The sequence below is a fragment of the Malaclemys terrapin genome, chromosome 5 (assembly GCF_027887155.1).
Source record: "Malaclemys terrapin pileata isolate rMalTer1 chromosome 5, rMalTer1.hap1, whole genome shotgun sequence".
In the NCBI taxonomy this organism is placed as follows: domain Eukaryota; kingdom Metazoa; phylum Chordata; order Testudines; family Emydidae; genus Malaclemys; species Malaclemys terrapin.
The window spans coordinates 63,465,843-63,483,304 of NC_071509.1; the positions used below are offsets into that span (position 1 = coordinate 63,465,843).

General features: G+C 38.8%; 1 protein-coding gene across 2 annotated transcripts in view; it reads right to left on the reverse strand.

Moving 5' to 3' along the window:
- The window catches only part of WWC2 (WW and C2 domain containing 2), a 159,085-nt gene that overhangs the window by 38,815 nt on the left and 102,808 nt on the right, over window positions 1-17,462 (reverse strand). For both annotated transcript variants that reach the window (XM_054030334.1, XM_054030335.1), the window contains 3 exons: window positions 13,681-13,923; window positions 5,534-5,623; window positions 4,081-4,703 (listed from right to left, as the gene is read on the reverse strand). In XM_054030334.1, the coding sequence (XP_053886309.1) occupies window positions 4,081-4,703; window positions 5,534-5,623; window positions 13,681-13,923 (956 nt within the window). The remainder of the gene's footprint in view (window positions 1-4,080; window positions 4,704-5,533; window positions 5,624-13,680; window positions 13,924-17,462) is intronic.

The window sequence follows — 17,462 nt, forward strand, 5'->3', positions numbered from 1 at the left end:
GCATTGCACAACTTTAAACGCGGATGTTCCTAATTGAGCAGCGATGTAATTTTGAAACAACGTTAAGCGGGAGGATGTTAAGTGTAGAGTTATTGTAGTGTACTAGCTCCCTATGTGGACACACTTATTCCACACTAAGAGTGCCCATGTGTGGGTTACCTTAGTCCACTAATTCTGCAATAGCTATTTCTCTGGGTAGACAAGTCCTTAGTCAACTTCTGATATCTCTTTCTGTGCATAACTGAAGGAGACAAAAGGAAGTCCCAAGTGCCTCATGCAATCCCCTGCTGGCTCCCCATGCTATGAACTAGAAAGTATTGAAATTCTTAGCATGATAAAACCATTGAAAAAGATGCTGCAATATATTCATTTACATAATAGATATTTTAATTCTATCTTTCCTTTAAAAAATTACCTTTTTTGGGGTTGTTTTTTCCAGGTACTCCTTGCTGGTAAATTCCAGCCTCAAATGACTGAGTCTGTGGCCCCAATTATCAAAGTTGGGCATATAAATTGGGCACCGCCACATTATGCATCTGGACAATCAAATTAGTACTTAGATGCCCAAATACCTATGTCAGACAATTAAATGCCAATGTAGACCTGAAATGGTTAATTAGGAACCAATTGGATCACCATGTTGGCTACATGTTCTTTTAGAAAAACACAAATCTTTGAAAAATGTACATCATTATTTTGGTTCACAATAACTCAGCAGCTGGGAGATGAAGAATGGTAAGAAAATAGCATTTATAGACCTAACATATGTAATGAAATGGGATTTATGTAACTAACTTCTGAAACTGTATTTGAGGATTCATGGAAAAGAGAAACAGTTAACGCCAATCAATCAGGGTAATATCTTCTCCTGCAACACTGAATGGGCAGTGACAGCCCTAAAATATGGCAATTCCGACACAGCAACTATTCACCTTTGATCACTAGGGCAAATCCACACACATAGGCTAGTATAACTGGTTGGACAGAAAGCAGGATGTGTGTCCTGGAAATTACATCCCCAGTACACAAAGGCCATTGAGTGTATGATTATTTCTTCCTACCTGGACATCACTAGAAAGGAGGAGGATTTTTTTATTTAAAGGAAAGAGAAGCAGCCTAACATAAATAAATAAATAAACAACACTTTCTGGCGAGACATTCTATTGTGCCAGACAAGAGGGTCCGACACAAGGATTTGATCTCTTGGAAGTATATGAATGAAACTGACAATAGCCTGCCTAGGTAGACTTTCGGCAATGTAAACCTTAGGTATGTTGAGGAATCTGTTTATTTTTCTATAATTTATTTTTCTGTATTTTTCAAATAATTAATGAAACTGGTTTTTAAAAGAGAAAAATGCTTCCTATTCAAAGATAGCATGCTGTTTTCCAGCTCAGAGGAGAATCATGCTGCAGGTGTCCTCACACTGTGGGGCCTGCATGACACACAAGTTTCTAAAGCTAAAGGTACTTCTCTTGTTCTGGTCTAAAAGGCAAGAATGGGAGGATCATCTCCCAAGGAAAGCATATTGTGAACAACTAAAGCCAAGCAACACAAGACACACAGGGCATGCCCACACTTTGAGCTGGAGCTGTAATTTCCAGCTAGAGTAAATGCACATGCATTAGCTTTGATTGAGCTAGCATGCTAAAAATAGCAGGGTAGCTGTGGTGACCTGGGTGGCATAAGGGGCTATCCGTCCAAGTAGGTTCTGGGGTGGGACTTCACTCAGGCTGGCTAACCTATCCCATTGCCCGTGTGCACCACCATGGCTACACTGCTATGTACCCAAGCTGGAAATTACACCTCCAGCTCCAAGTGTGGATGTACTCACAGATACTGAGGAATAATTGTTACAGGTGGTTCAAAAAGATAACAGATGATCTTGTGATTAAGGCCTGGGACTCAAGAGAATCTGGGTTGTGTTCCTAGCTCTGCCACACGGTCGTTGTATGAATTCAGGCAAGTCACGCAGGACCCAATTTTTAGAAGTGCTGAGAACTCAGTTCTCTCACTGACTTCAAACAGGACAACAGGGGCTCAGCACTTTTGAGAATTAGGCTCTTTAATCTCTGTTCCTCAATGGCAAAATGGACATAGTATGTGACAAGATAAATCCATTATTCCTCCAACCAGAAGTGCCATAAGAAAAGCCAGAAAATAAATGTGCAGGGACAGCATAACACAATATACGCCTCAACAATTGCAACAAAGCCAGCACTTTAGATTCGGTAGCGATTGGTCACATCTTGGCAACTGGGATTTTAATAATGTTGCAACTGTCACTTAGGAGGCATTAGGTATCTCACTGACAGGGGAACTACAAATATATATTATTACAGAAGACTGTCAACAAATGAAAGTCTCTCTTACATTGCACGCAGCAAATCTATACGGATGTTTCTTCTTTGCATAGCCTGAATGAGGAAAATATCCTTCCAACATTCAATAACTGGATTTTTTTGCACCTAAATTGACATAATCCTCCATTTGTTGGCATTCTTAGTGGTATCTCCTCTGCACTTTTTTGCTGATTCGAGAATGGAGACAGCAACATTCTTCTGTGCCTCTACAAAGTTGCCACCATTCCTTAGGCTTAACAAATTACAAGTATCAGAGAAAGACTCACTTTGCCATTACTGTCGGATAGATTCTCCCCACCCCTTTCCCCTTAGTGAAGAAGAAGGAGAGATAGCTATGGCAGAGCATGAGAGATTTGGCCACTGCTCTATTGCTGCTCAGGATTCCTGTCTTTTGACCTGCTAGTTATTGAGAACTGAGGTCTTCATACTGAAGTCACTTACAGTTCCACAGGATGCTCATGCAACCTTCCTTTGCCCTTTAGGTCGTGCTCAGATTCCTTGTTATTTCTCACAACTGCATAAGAATGACTTTTTAAAAAAATGTTGGAAACTAAATAGTAGAGGTTCATGAATCACATAGACTTTCAACTTCGCATCACATAGACTTTCAACTTTGACAAAGTCAGCCCACTGGAGCCATTTTGACAAGGATTATTGTTCCACCAGATTTGGCTATCACCACCAGTGCACCACAGAGTTCTACAGTTCGATGAGGTCGGAGTGACCATGCTAACCAGATTTCAGAATCTGTTTTTTGAAAAATGAGATGTGTATGAGCTCTTCTCCTAAGTCACAGAGTACATAGTAACAAAAGCAATAAAGAAACCAAGGCTGGACAGCAACTTAACATCTTGGCCAGAAGATGGCAGGGCAATACTTTACACAAAGCTAACTCCCTGTCCCCCCCACCTGCCACCAAATCTGAACATATCTCTCCTCTGTAAAACTTAAACAAGCAGAGTTCTTCATATAGAACTGAACAGAAGCATATTAGTACAGGATTCCCTAAACAGCCAATAAGTGGTTACTGAATCCCAACTATTAATTAGCTCAGTAGTGCAACTGCATGCTAATTGCCTCTCTCTGTTTTCTGCTCTTTTCATCCTTCTTGGGCAAATTTTCAAAGAAAACACATCTTTCTGGGCCTAAAAATGACAAGACATCACTGCTGTCTTGCAAAGAAGATTATAGATCTTGGTGCTTGTAAAAAATCCTCAGAGTGCATGAGTACAACTAGTATCAGGATAGCTTCAGCCTAGACATTTTTAGAGTATGTTCGCACAGCTCAGTTATTTAACCAACAAAAAAAGAATATTTGAATGTTTTCAGTTTAAATTAAGTGAATGGGAGTTGCACCGCAGACTTCAATGGGAGAAGAGTTTGACCAATGCTCAGATACTATTTTGGAAAACCAACAACAAATTATATTCTAAGGTAATAAAGAAGATAGTTGACTACCTACTAAAGACCTCATCCTGTAAAGTTCATTGGATTGATTTCAGTGTAAGTTGCAGACTCCACATTTTGTAGGACAGAACCCTAAATTAAAACATTTACATGTTGTTCCTAGTATCTACAATTGCCCACAAGTGCAGGTGTAGCCTGCCCAAATCGGTTATTGATCATATTAGAGGCAGCCCTATATTTAAAAGTCAGGACCTTAGTTAATAATTTTTATCCATTACATAGAGATTTGAGATTACAATTATTTCTTTACCTGCATTTCCTTCACGTAAAGATGACAAAGGCTGCCTAACACTTTCATTGAGATCTTTATCATCTGTAAGAGCTTGTGATGTTGCTCTGGCTTCAGAGTCCAATGACATTTGGTTCTCACAGAGACTAATGCCTGCAAAATCACCAGGCAATTCACAGTCTTCAAAGTCTGTGATGAGGTGGTGCAGGGGGGAACCTTGGGCAGACACTGAAAATGCACCTTCCAAAACCAAAGGAGACCCTGGCGGGGACAAGGAAGAAAGGGAGGATCTTGAAGACAGTGATGTCACAGATTTGGGTGGCTCAGTCAATTTTGGAGCGTGGCCTGCTGCCAAAGATCCAGAAGAGTCACTGTAACCCAGTCTCCCATGGGAATTGACCACCTCATTTTCATGAATGGTAGTGATCGGCCCAGAAGGAATGTAACCACTCTTTTCTTGCAATATGAAGTCAAGTTTATACTGATAGTCCAAGTCTGTTATTTGATCGCCTTGGTTATAATAGAGATCCGTGGAGCTGAGGGAGTTTAGTGACCCCCTGCTGGATGTGTTCAGAGACCCCCGACTGGATGCCAGGGATCCTAGGCTGCTCCCTGAAGACACAGATAACGTACTGGCGGAGAGACTGCAAAGAAAGGACAAACAACCATTTATGTTATTAATCTACTATAGACCTGATCACCAGCATACAATAGTAAAAGTTGAGGTCTGAAGGAGTGCACTCATAGACCACAAAGGAGATGCTATCCCTATAACAGTGACATGAGGTATTTAAATTATAATCCTGTCAGGGCAGTGAACGGGTCTTTAAATCCTCTGTACAGTAGGTAGCCCTCTGTCATGACTATAAAATTAACAATAATGTAATATCATAAAGTCAGACTTTAAAATGGGAAAAATGTCACTGGGGTTATCTTTCATTGCAACAAATATTTTATTTCTGTAAAAAATAAGTTAACTGAAAAGAAAAAATAAAATCAGAACAAACTGTTTACACTAATGTTTACAAATATGTGCATGCAATGAGGCTCTGTCAGTAATAAAAGCTGACGTTCGTGTAGTCAAGCTGATAGATACAGTCATATTCAAAAAACCCCAAGGATTTTCATTAGGAACAAGAGTTTTTTGGAGACATCTCATGTACTAAAATGGTTGCTAACCATTTTTTTAATCTAAGCAAGAAGATGCTTCGCTCTCTTCTTAATTATAAAACATGCGCAAAAATCCATTCTTGTACACTTACTAAAGTTATATAGATACAGTAGATTTGCACAGAGAATGCTAGAAGCTACTGCACCTATCTATCTTGCCACAATTATCAAAATGAACTTGTTTCAGTCTCCAGCTAGCAGAAAATCTAAGAATGAAGTACAGACATATTCAGTGCTGCTGCACCATAGCTGAAAACAGGTCTTTATTTTTTTCTTGTTAAAACAATGTAAAATGCAGCCTTACCTTTTAAGCTGCGAATGCAAATAAGTAGTTAACTTTGTAGTTTCTTCAAGTTTCTGAACCAACTCTTTTCTTCTCTCTTCCAATTTCAACCTGGAAAAAGAACTATATTCAAGTATATGAAGACATTATAAAATGTACAAGGCACAAAGTAAATATGCAAGAATATTTTATAGATAAGAAACAAAGCTAATGCCTCCAACTCCTCCTTAAAACCCATTTCCTTACCTTGCTTGTCATTGCTAATCAGTTCAGACTCTGATTGGTCTCGCCGTAGCTTCCAACTACATTGTACAGCCTAAGATTCTAAGCAATTTAGAATAGGGACTGTGAAATGTAAGGCATCACACAAACCTGAGTCATCATGCAAGTAATAAATAGGATCTGTATACACACGATACCGAGAGAAATGTCATGCATGCAAAGAGAAAGAAAAGAACAGTGATAGCAGTTTGGAAAACATCCATAACTTAAAAAGAGTAAAAGCTGTATCTATTGCATTTTAGGAAGCTGTATATTGTCTGCTTATCTAATATAGTTCCACCAAAAAACCCCCAGGAAATTAAATAGGAAAGCAAGTAATAGTGTAAATTCTGAAAATTTAAGAACTCTTGGGAACAGTGTGGAAAAAAAACTGAAAAACTGAAGCAAAATCATTAGGGTTTGTCTACGTGGAGACTTAGCAAGCAGCAGGCCAGGGAGTAAATCTAACAGCACACCAGCTTTGTGCAGCAACTCGCTGCATGGACACTGCTACTGTGTACAGTAAGTTCCATAGTGTACGTTGACATACTGCTGTTTGAAACAGGAATCAAGACGAGTCCCTTTGTACATCGGATGCTTCATATATGGATATAGAAAAATATTTGATACCCAAAACAGGATCCAAGTTAACAAGTAGGTTTAGAATTCAGAGATGTTGGATAGTATCTAGGAATCCAGGACACACAGTACTGCTCCCAAACATTCCAGTCTTTGCTCGATAGAGTCATAGACGTTAGAGATGAGATCCCCCCCATCATCATCCAGCTCATCTTCATCCCAACGTAGGATTGTTCCCTACTGTACATTTGTCCAGTCTAGCTCTAACGATCCAAGTGGTGAAATGTGTCTGTTTCTTTTGGCTGACAATTCAAAAGTCTGACAGATCTGTCAGAAAAGCTCTTCCTACACTTAGACTCTTGTTCAGAATTTTATCTTAACATACCATTTATTGATACCTTCATAGATTCATAGATTCTAGGACTGGAAGGGACCTCGAGAGGTCATCGAGTCCAGTCCCCTGCCCTCATGGCAGGCCCAAATACTGTCTAGACCATCCCTGATAGACATTTATCTAACCTACTCTTAAATATCTCCAGAGATGGAGATTCCACAACCTCCCTAGGCAATTTATTCCAGTGTTTAACCACCCTGACAGTTAGGAACTTTTTCCTAATGTCCAACCTAAACCTCCCTTGCTGCAGTTTAAGCCCATTGCTTCTTGTTCTATCTTTAGAGGCTGTGAACAAGTTTTCTCCCTCCTCCTTATGACACCCTTTTAGATACCTGAAAACTGCTATCAGGTCCCCTCTCGGTCTCCTCTTTTCCAAACTAAACAAACCCAATTCTTTCAGCCTTCCTTCATAGGTCATGTTCTCAAGACCTTTAATCATTCTTGTTGCTCTTCTCTGGACCCTCTCCAATTTCTCCACATCTTTCTTGAAATGCGGTGCCCAGAACTGGACACAATACTCCAGTTGAGGCCTAACCAGCACAGAGTAGAGCGGAAGAATGACTTCTTGTGTCTTGCTCACAACACATCTGTTAATACAGCCCAGAATCACGTTTGCTTTTTTTGCAACAGCATCACACTGTTGACTCATATTTAGCTTGTGGTCCACTATAACCCCTAGATCCCTTTCTGCTGAACTCCTTCCTAGACAGTCTCTTCCCATTCTGTATGTGTGAAACTGATTTTTCCTTCCTAAGTGGAGTACTTTGCATTTGTCTTTGTTAAACTTCATCCTGTTTACCTCAGATCATTTCTCCAATTTGTCCAGATCACTCTGAATTATGACCCTGTCCCCCAAAGCAGTTGCAATCCCTCCCAGTTTGGTATCATCTGCAAACTTAATAAGCATACTTTCTATGCCAATATCTAAGTCGTTAATGAAGATATTGAACAGAGCCGGTCCCAAAACAGATCCCTGCGGAACCTCACTTGTTATGCCTGTCCAGCAGGATTGGGAACCATTAATAACAACTCTCTGAGTACGGTTATTCAGCCAGTTATGGACCCACCTTATAGTAGCCCCATCTAAATTGTATTTACCTAGTTTATCGATAAGAATATCATGCGAGACCGTATCAAATGTCTTACTAAAGTCTAGGTATAGCACATCCACAGCTTCTCCCTTATCCACAAGACTCGTTATCCTTTCAAAGAAAGCTATCAGATTGGTTTGACACGATTTGTTCTTTAAAAATCCATGCTGGCTATTCCCCATCACCCTACCACCTTCCAAGTGTTTGCAGATGATTTCCTTAATTACTTGCTCCACTATCTTACCTGGCACAGAAGTTAAAGTAACTGGTCTGTAGTTTCCTGGGTTGTTTTTATTTCCCTTTTTATAGATGCAACAGAGGGTCCTGTGGCACCTTTGAGACTAACAGAAGTACTGGGAGCATAAGCTTATGCTCCCAGTACTTCTGTTAGTCTCAAAGGTGCCACAGGACCCTCTGTTGCTTTTTACAGATTCAGACTAACACGGCTACCCCTCTGATACTTTTTATAGATGGGCACTATATTTGCCCTTTTCCAGTCTTCTGGAATCTCTCCTGTCTCCCATGATTTTCCAAAGATAATAGTTAGAGGCTCAGATACCTCCTCTATAGCTCCTTGAGTATTCTAGGATGCATTTCATCAGGCCCTGTTGACTTACAGGCATCTAACTTTTCTAAGTGATTTTTAACTTGTTCTTTTTTTATTTTATCTGCTAAACCTACCCCCTTCCCATTAGCATTCACAATGTTAGGCGTTCCTTCAGACTTCTCGGTGAAGACCGAAACAAAGAAGTCATTAAGCATCTCTGCCATTTCCAAGTTTCCTGTTACTGTTTCTCCCTCTTCACTGAGCAGTGGGCCTACCCTGTCTTTGGTCTTCCTCTTGCTTCTAATGTATTGATAAAATTCATACATAATGCTAGATACATTGTTATCTCTTGCTGGAGTAACTAATGCCCATAGTTGTGGATTATTATGTTCCCCATTAGCCATTGCTCAGTCAAGTTACACACAACATTTCGCTGAATCACAAGTATTAGCCATTTATTAGGTTAGTTTTAAGAAGTTTTAGGCTTATTTCTAAATTTTCCCTTTAGACTCCTCACTCAGTACCAGCAGGAACAAATCAAGGTTCAAATGCAAATGCAAAGTACACCTTCAAAGATACTATTTCTGCATGAAAAACAGATTATTACACTCACAGAGTCCCAGGACTAAGCAAAGCATTTAAAGAGAAGCCTAACTTTAAGCAGATGCTGAGTAGGGATGGCCCCATTCAGTGTCTTGATATTGCTGCTGATAGTCTCCCAGGGCTCCCAAGCTAAACCCTTTCACTTTTTCTGCTGCCTGTTATAATCTATGATTTCAGACTCTTTCCCCCATTTCTGCCATTTTGTAATGTTTCAGTTCTTTCTGCAGTTATTTAACTATAGTATCTCCTGTTTTTCTCTCCCCTGGCAATGTTAATCTTTTACTAATATTTTTGTGGCTTTTCACCTTCCCTTGTAGAAGAAGCAACTAGGTAAGGAAGGAGGTGCAAAAATTTGTAACTTCAGAGTTACCAGTAACAATGAAGACTACAGAAAATGTGATAAGAAGCCTTTTGCTCTTACTGGTGTCCCTTACTCATATACCTATATTTCTGTTAGCAAGGCTGTACAATCAGCTGAAAATGAAATTTCCTCTAAATCGATCTACTGGTACTTCTAAGATTTCTCTAGCTATTATATTTAATGCAGTTCAGTCATTGGAAATAACATTTGATTATTCCAATTCAATGTTAGTGTTAAGTGAAATTACATCTAATTTAGAATGCGATGTCAATTCTGTTACTAAATCTCAAAGATTTCATTGATAGGATGGCTGAGTCACAAATACAAGTTGACAGCATAAAATCACTATCAGGAGTACCAGATTGCAATAGAATATAAACTAAAAAAACTGAGGCTTTGGGAAATTTTTTGAAGTCATGCAATATTTATATTTTAGGTATTATTGATATCAAATGGAAATCAACTAACTGATAATGCTTCATATTCATTTACTGAATTTAATCCTCCTAGTCACTATTTCTAAACGTTTTGATTTCCTATTAAGTCATCTTTAAATATTCCTTGCTACTGGTACCATATGCTCAGCCATTGTTTCAGCAATGATGGTAAACAAATCTTGAGTCAAGTCTGGAAATCTAAAGGGAATATTCTTTTAAGTGATAAAGGAAGTCAATAAAAGTTTAATCCATGACCTCAGTGGAGCTAGGATTTCACCCCAAGCCTGATGCAAATAAAGTAAGTCTAGTCAAAATAAAGGTATTTCTTGTTTTAAGACCAGCATTTCTGCATGGTGTATTTCCTGCTGAATGTATAATAGTTTAAAGACAAGAAGGGTTTGGTTTTGGACTATGATTATATCAAGGATTTTCTGTAGCCCCAGTTACATAAAATGATGGCCAATTTGCACGAGTAGTAAAGGGGAAAGGATTAGCATCCTACCTGAATGATTTGTACTATTTTAAAAATATTTCTTTAGTGACTATTAATAGATCATGTATTGTTAAAGTTCATATGCCAAAGTGTTAGGTAATTATACATGTGTTTTTGAGACAGTCTGATAGGTTGTACTTTAAAAAACACAACAACTTATTTTCAGAAATTAAGTTAATTACACAATCTGTAATTTCTACAGATATATACATAAAATAAAGACATTTAGATGAGACTTAAAATAGCATTAAGAAAAATATTTTAGGCCTGATCTTCAGCTGCTATAAATTGATATAGTTCTAGTGAAGTTTACATCAGATGAGGACCTGACCTTTTGTTAAAAGAAGAACAAAAATATTTTGTGTGTTTTAAAGGAATGCAATTGAATTATCAGCAGAACTTCTAGAAAACTACAGATTATTTGTCTTAGTCCTTTTCCACAACAAAGCCTAAAATGTGAAAAAAAATATTTAACACATCAGCCATTTTTCTAGACTTAGGGACAGTTCCTTCACATGAGAAAGTTTTCTAACTGAGTAGGCGATACCTCAAAATGTAGCAGCTTCACTTCTTCTGCCCCCCACCCCACCTTCTCCCAACATGATCTGGACATTGTTGTAGATTCAAACACAAGACCATACCACCATTTTGGAAGCAATAATGGAAGGAAAAGGACACACAAAAACTTCGAATTCACTAGATAACTCCCTCAAAGACCAGACAGTCTACAATTAATCAGGGGACCTTTCCTAGGGCCAAAAAGATAAAGGAACTCACTACCATAAATGGAAATCAAGGAGAAACAGCAGGTGGCCCTTTTGATCGTTCCATAACTAGGAAAAACTGAATGTTATTTCTGTGCGATAATATTGGAGGCTCCTCAGAATAGCCAGGATAGGCTTTGCCTATGCTTTTTTGAATCTGATATATGATCTTTACCCACTTCTGTAAATGGTCTGTGAGTACAGCTACTCATGTCAGTTTTACCTACTCTCTCCCAGAGATCCCTAGGCTACACTGTGAAACTTGGTTTTACACAGCACATCTTTTGGTTCAGACCTCTTTTTCTTACTATTCTTGTCAAACTTTGATAGGATCTGCTGCTTTCTAAAATGTTGCTTCATTACAGCAATCACAGCCGACGTACTCATTTGAACCAGACAGAAGCCTACCGTATTCACTGAAGATTATAAAAGAAGACTGCAATGCAGCCACACTGCCTTTTGTTGAAGAAAAGATGGGTTTTGTGAACTGGCTGCTCCCACGATCACTGCAGGGGTGATTCTTTTGTCCTCTGGGAAGTAACATTTGGAGGTTTGAACATTAATTAAAAGAGTTTAAAAATTCAGGAAAAGATTCACTTTTGAATCTTTTTACAAAATTTAGAGTATCTCTGAGTCTGCACGAGATGCAACAAATCAAGTTTAGTGTGAAAAGAGCCTATTTACTTTGGAGGTATGGGATTTAGTTATTAAGTTATAAAGGTTACAGGTTGAGATTCATTAGCAAGCATGCATGAGCCACCCTAATCTTCAAGTACCACCTGCTGGTCAGAAGGCAGAATACCAGAACTACTGACCGCCTCGGAAGAGACACAGCATTCTGCCATCCTAGTTAGAGGATAGTTTGTGGAGGGACAGAGGGAAAGGCCAGTCCAGAATGGGTCACCAGCCAGCCACACAGTAAACTGGAGTTCTGGAAAATATCGTTATCACATCTCTTCTTCACAGCGGAAGAAAATGTAATTTACTCTTTTATTATACTCATGTAAATTAAGAATGTGTCTTATTCATGTGCATACACCTATAAGCACATATCCTTAGTGATAAACATGCAAATTCAGACACAGACTAAGAAATCAACTGCTAAATCATAGCATAAGAACCAGGATCCAGTTGTTACTTGTTAGCCTACTTATCAAATCCTTCATTTACACTCTTTAATTGGTAATAAATGTGATTTTATGATTTTGTTTTTCCTGTTTATTACTTGATCAATGGATGTTAAAGGGCAACACATCTCTGGTAACTTAATCAGATATTACTTAACACAGCTGGTTAATTTCTTCCTTGGAAATTTAGTTTCATTCAAACACTCCTCTACATCTATAAGGCTCTATCCACTTCGAATTCACACGAGTCAGGAATTATTCTTGGGACTACATATATTACTAAACACACCAACATGCTGGCTCTCTGAGTAATCCCGCTCCTCTATACTTCCTTCCAAATTGCCTTATTTTTCCTGCCAGCCCCTTCTCACAAGTCTCCCTACATCCTATCCTCAAACCTAGTCCTATTCCTTCGCAAACCTAGACTTCCAGAGTGCAGCACATATAGTCTTTGCCTGCTCCCTCTATTGAAGGGTGAACTGTACAAAGAAGACAAAGGTTTAAACATTTTAAAACATTCAAATCGAATCTTCCTATCAAAAAAGTCAAGAGAAAATTTTTTCAGTAGTTTCATAAGGGCTGAGATCACACCTCACCCACTTCTGTGGATAACTGAAACAAACCACAATTTAAAGCATTTAAAAGGGCATAAATCAAACCTTGCTTAATCCACCCTTTGCTAATATACAATTTACATAATTTGCACATAGCAATGGGGAGTCTCTTCTCTACTCAATGATTTAGGGCTCAAATCAATCTAGCTCCCATTGCCACTCACTTTAATGGGACTCTGAGCAGGATCAGACCTTTGACAGAGTGCTATACTGAAAGTCTGAACATTGACTTCTTTATTTCTACCAGACATACTACAGTATATTTACTAACGCACGAGAAATAATCCCCACGATAAAATTTACATCCACCATTGTTTGACGTAAGTCGTATTTTGTGACAAAGTTTCCATTGATTTTTTTCAAGCTCTTTCACCAGCTGGCAAAACTCAGTATGTTGCAATTGGTAGCTTATTTACTAGTGCAAATTAGTGAAGTTCTGCTGCAACTGTCCTCTTCTTCTGAGCTAAAAGCAGTGAAACTTTTGCATTTTTTGTGTAATAAAACCCACAGTGAGAGATTTCAGATGTTGCAACAATCAAATAGCCAGAGTTCAAATAGCTTACAGCTATTATCCGAAAGCAGTGAATGATGTATTGCCTTCCTGATGGTATGTTGACATTCCTCAATTATCCAACATCTGTCATAGGCATTTCATGCTGGTAACAAATGCAGAGCAGCCGATATTGCAGAGCCCATACAGGGTGTGTGTTTTCTCTCATGATACAACAGTATCCTCTGTGTTACTGCCCAGTGGATTAATAATAAATGTAATTACGATCTACACAGAACAGTTACTGAAGGAAAATGGTCCATCAAGGCACAGCACAGACCTGCAATGAGTACAAAGGTTAAACTGCAGATAACAGTACTTAACATTAGCAAAAGATGAAAACGTACCTCTCAGCAAGTGCTTGACTAGGAGTGCTTTTCACAGACAGCAGCTCTTCTTCCAGCCTCTTTCTTTCTGCTTCCAGGTGCTCTAGCTCATCATGAGTGCGTTTGCGTGGTGTGACAAATTGGAGTTCTTTTAAAAGCTCTTCCTTTTCATTGATCAGCATCAGTTTTTCCTTCTCAATATCCAGTGCCCCAGGCCAGGTCTCACTATCTAATTTAGATAGTTCAATCTTTAAGTTTGCCATGCTAAAACAAAAGATACATGCGTTTGGGTCTGGCATACTGAACAGTTCCAAAGAATTGGGAGTGCAAAATGGAGACAATATTTAGAACTACTGTACCAACAAGGGTGGGCGACATGTACATACCAGGGTATAGATTTTGCACAAAAAGTTATGTTTACAATTAATGTTGCTTCACGAAAATGTAGGAATTGTCACACTGCATCAGACCAGTGGGCTATCTAGTCCAGTAGCCTATATCTGTACCAGATGCATCAGAAGGTACAAGGAACCCCAATCCTTGCCAATATGGGGACGTTTCTTCCAAAACCCAGGCAGCTAATGACTGGCTTATGCCCCAAAACATGGTCCCTTATACATTTTTTTTTATTCATATATGGGGGCATACAAAAATGTGAAGATTTATATATTTAAAACAGGGGTCGGCAACCTTTCAAAAGTGGTGTGCCGAGTCTTCATTTATTCACTCTAATTTAAGGTTTCGCGTTCCAGTAATACATTTTAACGTTTTTAGAAGGTCTCTTTCTAGAAGTCTATAATATATAACTAAACTATTATTGTATGTAAAGTAAATAAGATTTTTAAAATGTTTAAGAAGCTTCATTTAAAATTAAATTAAAATGCAGAGCCCCCTGGAATGGTGGCCAGGACCTGGGCAGTGTGAGTGCCACTGAAAATCAGCTTGAGTGCCGCCTTCGGCATGCGTGCCATAGGTTGCCTACCCCTGATTTAAAATGTGAACCTCTTTCTCCTATAGTCCAAACGCTGACTTAAAAATACAGTTTACAGCTTGAATGTTTTGAAAACATCAGTCTGCTGACCCTGTAGAAGCACTGGGTAGATCATGGAACCAAGAGAGGTACCCACTTACCCTAAAGTGCTAGAAGCTGGTAGTATTGCAGTAATAGCATATTTGGACAACTTTGTGACATAATGAGCATGGTATCTGGACACAAATTCTAGTGGCAAATAGATGAATGAGTCTCAAAGGATGAAGGAAGTTTTATCACCCTGCTGAAAGGTAAGGTACCATCAACACTTGCAAGCAAAAGGAAAGGGAGATTACATATTTAAAAGTCTGGGTGAATTGTCAAACGTGCTAGACTGCAAGTCTTCTGCTTATCGTCAGAACAGATACAGTATGTCTAAGGGCGGTAGAAGCTTCCCAACATTATCCTGCTAACATGACTCAACCCTGACTAGGAAGGACTACTTCTAGTAGTTCCCTCTCCATAACCATTCAGTTCTCAACCTCTCTGCTGAAACTAACAGGGGCACACATTTGTATTGTGGCTTTTCATGACATAGATACAGAAGCCCACTGGGAGCTACAAAGACCATCAAACTTACATCACATGGGCCACATAACTACTGGATGGCAACTTTCAGTAACTACTAACATGAGCTGGATTTCAACAGGCCACCTAGTTCAAAAGCTGTTTATCCCACCCAATAACATTTCCCGGAGCCATTCAGCACCTCTCCTCTTCTAGACTGGGAGAAGGTCAGAGCAAGGGAAGGGTGAGAAAGAAGCACATTGCAGGATAATTCAGGGTAAGAAGCAGAGCGTGTCTTGTCACTGTTAAATAGATATGGGTCAGATCCTCAGCTGGTGTATCAGTGCAACTACACTGACTTCAATGCCAATTTTACACCAGCTGAGGATCTGGCCCATATAATATTTCACAAACAAGAGTAAATTTGTTATTCGCACGCTCTCTGCAGTCAGGAAAGACCCAACATCAGCTGTTCTTTAGCTTCAACTAGAAAAGCCATAAACAACAGCCTCAACATACTGGAAAATTAATAATCAAAATCTTAAATAAGCATGATATTATAAGCATCACTGATCACAAAAAAACAAGTTTCTCAATAACCTGTCCGCCCCATTACTTAATTCAGAAATCAGAAGGACAAACTTGGTTGAATCACAAACTGAGATCTTTGAGACTTCCTCCCCACTCCAACAGCTTAAAACAATCACAACAAGTCAGTAGCATGATATTTTATAAAACAACAATGAAACCAAAGCTGAACACAGTACTTTGAGCTGCAGTATGAAGTCAGTAACCAAACAACTAGGGAGACTGAAAAAATAAACTGTTTAATTTATATGTAAACATATTTTGGAGCCGCTCAATATATCAATTATTTATATTTAACATTCCGTTAGGGAAGCGAGACTTGTAGGGAAATCAACTGGTTGGTTTCACATTGAGAATGGGATGTAGAGACTTATCTCCAGGTCACTGGTTCAAATCTAGCTAACCTTGGTAGTGTCTGATAGTAGATACTGTTGACAGCTGTTCAGTGGCTTATGGGATGAGTTGGTGGTCTCAGAGCTTTCTCTGATGTAGCCAGCTATCCACTATCATAATTGGCACCCTTGTTAGCAGTCTCATCAGAAGGGAAAAGGATTAAATGGACATGAAAACTGAATTACCCTCTCACCCTCTGAGGCAGTCCCCACTTAACAGAGTCAAGGCACATTAGCAAGATATCATTGCTCATGCAGTACCTGCCCTCTGTGAATAAAGACTTCCAAGTCAGGCACAGTTTATGAGCACCAAAATTCACTTGAAGTATTGTATACTTGTTTAAAAGTGTTTATCTGCTGTAGTTGAGGCCAGTAAAGCTGACTTTTTGTAGCAACATCTGAGTTTGCCCTACAGGATTTGCTATTTTTAAAGAAAGAAAGAAAGAAAGAAAGAAAGAAAGAACGAACTGTAAGTAGCCTTTTGAAAAAGAAAATATTTTCTGATACTTTCCAAATTGGGAAACCCATTTGAAAGTGTTTTTTCCCTTGCTTGGCTCTTTTAATACAAGACAAGTGAATCTCACACATTTGACACTTCAGAAAGAAGGGTCATACTTATTACTTTTATAATAATGATTATGGCTACCGTAATTGGCATGGGAGATGCTGTGATATGATTACGCATTGAGGTTGAGGACAAACTGGTTACCTTTGTTCATTATTTCAAGATACAGTAATTTTATCAAAAGCATTCTCTCGTCACTTATAAAACCAGGATGTCCCTTCCCTTAAAAGGAGCCTTTAAATGTGTTCTGTCTTTCAGGAAGTCTCATTTGCTTCCTTTTAGAACTGAAAAGGATGCAAATTACTGGGTTATTTCCAGACATGTCTCCATTAAACTACAGCCCAAATTCTAAACAGAGATCTGTTCAATTAAAATGATATTACTAAAATGTTCTAGTTATAAAGAAGAAATACTTGGAAGTTCAAAGTTAAGGTTTCATAAAAACCTTAAGTCTGATCCAAATCCCATATATAAAGAGGGGAGAGCTAGATCTGATGGTGCAGTATTATGATTCCTATCAACGTATACTTTATAGGGTGGGTTTGGTAGACCGATGCAGTCAGTGTTTTTGGGCTACGTGGATAGAGAGAAGACATGAGATGCCATGTTTCTTGACACCAACACATCGTGTTGTGTCACGAGGACGGCCTATATTTAAATTAACGGTCCCTATGGAAAGGTGCTGTGCATTAGTATCTACAGTTCTGGATGGTAGTTGATG